Source organism: Cariama cristata, unplaced genomic scaffold, assembly GCF_000690535.1.
Source record: "Cariama cristata isolate BGI_N322 unplaced genomic scaffold, ASM69053v1 scaffold21138, whole genome shotgun sequence".
In the NCBI taxonomy this organism is placed as follows: Eukaryota; Metazoa; Chordata; class Aves; order Cariamiformes; family Cariamidae; genus Cariama; species Cariama cristata.
In genome coordinates, this window is record NW_009630908.1 from 1 (window position 1) to 8,097 (window position 8,097).

The following is an 8,097-nucleotide window of genomic DNA, read 5'->3' on the forward strand; positions in this document are numbered from 1 at the left end:
AGCTGGGTTACGTGAAAATACAATATTTCCAAGCAGGGAGAGGGGATGCCTCGCTGTCCGCCGGCCGCCACAGCGGTGAGAAGCCGGGGAAAGAGCCCTCGGCCTGTCAAAAGTTGGTCGGTGATGTTCTTGGAGGAGGTACAGCTGCAAACACCATCCTCCCACGCAACATTTTTATTCTCACCAAAAAACCCCCCAACCAAACCTTCCCATTCACGATCTCGTAAAAGAGAAAATAGACGCATTAAACAGGCAGCAACAGGCAAAGCCGTAATGACTGTCCAAATGTCTCAGCCCCACTGTTAGAATTAAATCATGCAGAGATACGAACAAAACTCGGCAAAGGAAGCTATATATTTCCTCAAGTTTAAAAATAACTTGTTTTGCTTTCTGACAAGTGAGGTAATAGCGGGCCTCTGAGCTGGGTGTATGTCGGTTTTATACTCTTTAGAGTAGTAACCTCATCTGCTGCTGCTCTGTTCTGCTGTCACAACGCACATTCCGTTCATAGTTAGTATTTAATAGCTCTGTCAGCAACTAAAATTGTTTTAGGAGGGAAGACAGGTAAGTTTAGATGATCCCCAACACAAATAAGGAGCTAGCATAAGTCACTTAACATATACAATTTACATTTACGGGGTTCGCCAGTGCAGGCAATGGTCTGTAACAGACTAAGCAGTACGTGGTTTTGGGGCTTCTATTAAGCCAGCTTAGTAGTTGCAATAGAAGACAGTACCTGTCCCACCAAATTTTATCACACGTCATTAGATATCAAAGCTACTACATTGATAATCTCCATAAGAGTAAAATGCTAGCTGCTGAGAAAGAGTTTTTGTTTTTTAAACAGCTAGTACTTCTTTTTCCTCTTCTCTTTACAGTTCAAGTTCAGAAGTGCACACATTTATATGTTTCTTGCAAGCCCTGTGCAGGAAGGTTCTAGTAATTTCTGTACTTCCTATTAAGAAATACATTTTTCTTACCAGCTGATTCAGATTCTTCAGTTCCTAACTTCCTTTGAAAGTGTGTATATGACTGGGGCCCTGCTGATCTGAGTTCAGCCCAGTGAAACAGAAATACCTTTAAATTAATACAAACAGAGTAAGTCATACTTTCTACTCAGAAATACAGGCATTTTCTGTAAACTACTGGCACAAAGTCAGTCTAAAACACTGCTGAATTTGAAGTTTTTATTACAGTTCTCATGCTATTTACTTAATCTTGTTAAATGCATCATGTATGATGATGGTAAAAGGTACTGACAACTCCTTAATAAATGAAATTTGATGGCCATAAGTTGACATGAAGTATCCTTATATATGTGGGTGACTTAGAGTTTTTCCAAAGAGACTGTTTGTCTGAAACAAGTTATTTATAATGTCAAATACCCTCATTTGGCAAGTTGATTAGCATTTTGTTTATTCTTCTAAATATCTGTATTAAGAATTTCACTAACGATTTCATCACTTACCAGTTGTTCTTTTAAATAAGGTTTCTTTCTAATCTTACAAACACTAAGCAATGCCTGCAGCCACAAATCTTTGTTTAATTGTTATGTGATAAACCACAGCTAGCTTTTCTTCTTTATCAATATTAGAATATACAAAGGTGTAAGTCATAAGTTTGCAAATCAGTATTTAAGACTAACGCGCTGGAAGAAACAGATAACCTTTTGGGTGCTTATGTCTTTGTTCAGGCCTGAAATAGGAGGAGCAAACTTCAAAAGTAATTCTCAGCTTGTACCATTCCTCCAATTTTAGCTAGATATTCAGAACACTTGAAAAACAGACAGTTGGTACCGGGGCAACAGATGAGAAAGGAAACAGATAAGAAAGAGCATGGGAAGTAAGATAATTATCTTTCTAAAAGGAAAGAACAAGGCAGGTGAGTTATGGTTTGTGGAAAAAAAGCAAGGCCAAGCATAAAGCACAATTCTGCCTAGTACATATGTTTTTTAAATTCAGAATTAAAGATTCAACTCACACATTTGCCTTTAGAAGCCATTCCTCACATCTTCCCTTGAGCATCGTCGCAGAAGACTCGCAGAGGTGGTAGATGTTTTGCCAGAATCATTCCTTATCTCGTAACAGCATGCCTTTGTCCTTCATTAACGGGTTTATTCTGACAGGCAACACACAGTTTCCATAACAGTTTTTGGTAAACTGGATGAAACATACTGCTCCCTCTTAGCACCTCTATCCACAAGTGTTGCCTGGGTTATGACTTTAGACCAGATCATCACAGTTACCACAAAATCATGAAACATTTGCACAAACTTGGTTACGTTCTTTGGACTTAAAATAGGAACATCAAATATCATCTAAGAAAGAATTTCTATTACTACTAAAGCATTTTTACTGATGAGAAATCCCTGATGAGATTTTAATTCTGGCTATATTTCTAGTCACATTTTATCTGTTGACATTTGGATCATTTTTATGCCTTTGATATTTTTTTTTCCGGGCAATGGAAAAGAGCACATGGGATTTTAATGACACATTTTATCTGTGTAGATAAAATGCATAGCTGGTAGCCTTTCTTCCTTCTTACAACTGGATAATTTTAGCAAGCAGCAGACAGCCTGACCTTTGTTGTGCAGGCCAGATGCAATTTGCAGACAAGTATAGGTTTTTAAATAATACCTTGGCTTCCCTTACACTGAAATCCTGTGACTCTGACAGATAATCAAGAACAAACCAATGTGATCAAGAACAGAATTAGCTGGCTGCTGATAAATCTTCTCTGCTGCAGGGCACACGCGTTAAGTAAGCACACAGCATTTAGTTACAGGGAGAAAGAAAGAAGTTTTTTTAAGCAGTAAGATTTCTCTACTACCATATATAATCATCCAACTAAATTTTTGAAGACTGGAAGAGAGTTCAAATCTTCTTAATTCAGGAATAAAAGACTTACCAGTAGTTTTAAATGAGGAAAACTTTCAATAATATCACAAAATAATCACCACCTTATACTCTCCACATAATTCCTGGAAAAAATTCCTTAGGTAATATGTATTTCAAAGTCATTTTCAAAGGTATCTGTTTTGAAAGTCATAATCTTCTGTCATACTTCTGCTTGACTCAAAGATATTTAAATATGAGCGTAAAATTAAAAACTTCATTTGTTAAACCAACAACTCACAGATGATGCCGGCAGACAGGGAAGGAGGGAGGAAGTTCTTTTTTTCTAGCATTGGCATCTTAACAATTTTTCTACGGATTTATTCTTTATATCATTTAATAGGATTTAGAAGCCCAGATTTTAATTAGGACAGGTTAATGGCCTCATCTGAGGAGAAAAGAGAAAAACACAGTCCTCTGAGAAACAAAAGGTATTATCTTTAGTAGGTGTTTGGTGATATTCTCAGTAGGTTAAACACTGAGCACTAAGGGACTGTTGTCTAGACTTATGCCTTGGAGCCTGCTGGATTTGAGAAACCTGTTCAGATAAGGTGTTTCAGGCACAAAATCCCTTCAATGAGCTTCAGACTACAGCAACAGGTTCCAAAAGCAATCTCTTGATTGTGAGAAGCTGTTAGAATATGCCAACCGGACAGGATCATCAGAATTCTTAGTAGTATACATTTTACTCTGAAAAAGAAACTAAAAAAGCAACCTTCTACTCTCAGTTTACAAAACATGCACAGTTGGGTCAATTATTTATTTATTTTTAAAGTTTTGGGTGGGTTTTTTTCCTGCACAATGTCACTTTTTATACATAATAACAAGACAGTATCAATCTTAGTTTTGATTTGTAGCACTCAGTATCAAAAGTATATCCGTAACATTTACAAAGTTACATTTACAAAATTGGCACATTGTCTGAGTAACGTTTATTAAAGGTTTAGTAACAACATCTACACAATGTCTAGAAAAATACCACGTTAATTTTAAAAAAAGCAGTATGAAATTTTATTATACAGTACAAAGTCGGTGTTAGATGTCTCTAAAGATGGTACTGTATTATAAATAATCATTTAATCTCAGTTTAAAATATATTGTGTTGATTCTAACAGAAATGTTCAAAAAGACCTCATCCCTCTTCCAAGCTTTCGTCAAAAGCGCGTAATCCTCAAGATATTTTATACTACAGATTTCATTTTAACAAAATATTTACTGCAAAGTTCGTGATCGCCAAGATATAAAGCTAAAATAGGTATTTCCAGCATAGCAGGAGGTAACCACGAAGGCAAAGAACTGTAGAGAGAAGGGGAAAAAATATATTAGGAAAAAAAGAAAACGTATTTCATAGCACTGTCATTTCTATGAAAAAAAATAAATAGTTATGGGATTTGGAAAAAAAGTGAATAGCAGGCTGACTAAAATGGCACTCTTTCACCTCCTTGTACTTGCGTGGCCACCACAGTCAACACTGTGTAAGTAAGCTTATATTACACGTAGAAGTAAAGGCCTAGAAGCAGACAAAACATGGCGTATTTCAACTCATATCTCCACATTATACTGCCTCAGTACGGATCCTATAGATGGGACTCCCACCAATCCTATACCTGCTGCTTTTAACATCAACTGCTGGTAAAGACTGAGGGACAGTCCAGTGTGAGCTCAAGCTAACACTCCCGCACTGCTGCTATGTTCCAGGAATTGCCTACAGCCCACCTGTACCTCGGTATGGCATGCTGAGCATCAAATTAGGTCTGCTCACGGAGAAAACTTGGATTCAAATGCAGGCCCAGGCATGTTCTCAAACAGCAGTACCGATCCGGTCATCAATTCCTCTACTGATGACTAAAGGTATTCCTCAGTGCAAGTAAGTGACGGCAACCACGCTGAGATATTACTGCTTTGGCAGAAATTGATTACAGAATAAAGCCTTTGGTAGCAGGCTAGATTTATTTTATATTTAAAGATTAAAACTACACAGTATCAGTGGTGTTGCTTCTGCAGTCCTTGCAGCGTATGCACAGAGAAACCAAAGAACAGCTGTGAACTATTTCCGTTGTACTGATAAAGTCCAATTCAGTGCCAGTGGTTAAGTTCCTATCAATCACTGCATGTTGTTCAAAATAGACAATGTTCAAAACGGTCTTACGATAAGACCAGAATGTTTTGTGCTGGTAACTGAACCAAATAAAGCTGACACTGCAAATAGGATTAACACTACTTTTCTTAGAGGTGAGTAATGATAGGACAAGAGGGAACAAATGCAAGTTACAAGAAGGGAAATTTCAATTAGATATTAGGAAAAAAAATAAAATAAATCACTGAGAGAGTAATGAAACATGGCAACAGAGGCCCAGAGGCATTGTGAAATAGCCATCCTTGGAAATACTCAAAACTCAAGTGGACAAAGCCCTGGTAGCCTGAGAGGAGTTAGCCCTGCTTTAAGGAGGAGAGAGTTGGACCAGATGATCTCCAAAAGTCCCTTCCAGCCTCAAAATATTTTATGATTCTACCAATGTTTCTTGCTTATATACTATCATCGGCCTGGGTAGGCACTGCAGCTCCGAGAGCGTGCATACGGGCAGTAAATCTAAGCCCTCCAACAAAGCATTCTTGGCAAGTCTTGTCTAATGTAAACTTAATCTGTGGCACCAAAAACTGTAGGTGATGATGTAAAATATTATTATAATAGAAAACTACAGCATTCTTCTTTTCCAATAATTTTGATTCTTAGGAAATAAAAGCTCCATCTAAAATCTTTCTAACAGAGAACAACTGTTGGGGATAGATGATTTGCTAAATTCTCACAAACATCTGTCCATGAAACCCTTAATGGGTTCAGAAAGCAAGAATCTACATGTAATAGTTTATTTAGACAGTGCATTAGATAAACACTATTAGGAGGTATTAGAAGAGATTCCAAACATCCCATGAGACAATGAGCATTCATGCATTTTGCATAAAACCTGAATCAGCACGGAAGCTTATCTAGCAGCAGGCAAGTTCCTATCAACAGCAGTGGCTGAGTAACAGACCAATAGTTACGAACTGCCAAGGGGAGAAGACCCTGAAGACCCCTGAAATGACAGGGACGTAGTTATCCAATTCCCAAGACAAAAACAGAGCAGGTGTTCCAAGTCTCTGTGTTCATGGCTGTATACAATAAGCTTCAGACAGAAGACAGGATTTGTGAATAGTCCAGAGAGGACAACTGCAGAAGCATGACCAGTCAGCAAAGTAGCTGTAATTTGGAATTACTGTCTACAATTGAATTTGACTACTGTTGCCACAACATGCAAAAAGTTCTTTTACGACTCCCTTAACTTAGCTAGAAAATGTGTTCACCTACTTGGAAAGTAACAAGGCTCTTTAAAAAAAAAAAAGTTGTTTTGGATTTCCAAATCTACGTAGTAAGAGAGTAATGTCAGGCTAATTAATTATTTGCATCCACTTTAAAACACTGGCAAGTTACGTGACGTTTCACCCAACTCAGAAGACAGACTATCAAAAGCTGAGGCTGTAACAGGAAGATCACTGTAAAAACAGCAGTACCACTTCAGGACCTTCCCCAAAAAGCTCAATGCATCATATCCACACGCGTGCAAAGCTAGCTGAGTTCGTTTAAACTGCTTTTGTTGTCCAAGTGCATTGAGGTGACTCAGTGCTCACACAAACTGTTTTGTCCACTCTGATCTGCAGGCTATAACCTCTGTCAGAGAGCTAGTAATAAATGGGGGGAGGGGAGAAGCAGCACGATCTTAAAAATATCGCTGCCTTTTCTGACATGACTGTCATCTCCTGGTGGAATTTCTAGCCACCTCCAAACACTATGAATTAAATTACAGCTACCTATAGGTTTCATGTGTGAGCTTCTGTATCAGTCTGCAGTTTTTCAAAATCCTGAACACATGCATTTCAACCCGCGCTTCCGGCAAGCCTTGTTTTGATATAACTTTATTGGACATAGAACTGACTTAAACAAAAAAGGAACTCACTGAAGAAGCTGCCCAGCTGTTGTAATTGTGACTGTCCAGTTCTTTGGTAACTGAAGATGCATCTACAATGGCGGCAATGAGGTACAAAACAAAGGCGCTTCCATTAAAACACAGACCCTGTTGAAAAACCAAACAACAGAAGTAATTAACAGGCACATGCATTTGTTACCATTTTCTATTCCAACATTACAAAACACTCTTCTGAAATATAATGTCAACATGCAATGTACACAGGAAATGTGGTTCTTCACTACTTCTACTTTCTTCCAAGTTTCTATCTGTAAAATTAAAATTTAACTGCTTATTTTGAAGATCCGTAAACATTAAAGCACATATTGGACAAATGGTTCTCTCCATCACACCATACCCAGAAAAGTCTTAAAGCTGATGTGCTGTGATTTTCCAAAAGTGAAAACACAGACACAGTTTGGTTATCGCAATCTAAGTGCTAGGCAATTAAAAATATGACACTACATGAGAGAAAAAATGAAACAAAATAAAACTGCCATTTGATTACATTTCTAATCTACACAAAGATACGCTGTAAGAGTCAATAACTCATGGCATATGAAGACTATTCAAAAAGCTTCCAAAAGTTTGTTTTCTCCACTTCTGAAGGAGATAAAGAGGGTGTAGTTTTTTCAGTCGTATTCTTTCACCTTCCAGTACCTTTCCCTTTGGCCTGTTTTTGAGAGCAGAAAGATAAAACCAAGGATAAAACCAAAGATAAAACCAGTCTGAATGGACTACATGGGTCATCAAGACCCATCCATGGCAGATGATGCATTTTCTCTTCCAAGGAGCAGAGTTAGTATCTCAGAGTACCTACGTTCATTACCAAGAAAGCAGCAAAGCAGATAACACTGGTCTCACATAACACTACAGAGAACAAACAAAACCAGTTTGTTCAGGTTTTGGATGTGAGAGAGAAGAGGAAAAGAAGGGAGAACAGGCGGCCAAGAAGATGACAGACAGATAAAAAGGTATGAGGGTTTTTTTTTTTAAAGTAGGTCATTTTAATACTTTGTCCTCTACTTAATCACTACTTAGTCATGCCTATAGGAAGTTCACTCTTCTTAAAAAAAAAAAAAAATCCCCCAAAACTCCACCCTGCTACTTGTCTAAGACATAGAAATTTGGCCATAAAATATACTTTTAGGTCACTGGTGCCATGTTTAAGTGGAATACCCACAACATGCTTTGCG

The 8,097-nt window shown here is 37.8% G+C and overlaps 1 protein-coding gene across 1 annotated transcript in view; it reads right to left on the minus strand.

The window, feature by feature from the left end:
- Positions 1–3,639: 3,639 nt before the first annotated feature.
- Positions 3,640–8,097, minus strand: part of CMTM8 (CKLF-like MARVEL transmembrane domain containing 8) — a gene marked incomplete at its 5' end in the record, with an annotated part of 7,910 nt that continues 3,452 nt past the window's right edge. Inside the window, 2 exons of the mRNA XM_009705755.1 lie at positions 3,640–4,193; positions 6,893–7,009. Of these exons, the coding sequence (XP_009704057.1) occupies positions 4,110–4,193; positions 6,893–7,009 (201 nt within the window). The remainder of the gene's footprint in view (positions 4,194–6,892; positions 7,010–8,097) is intronic.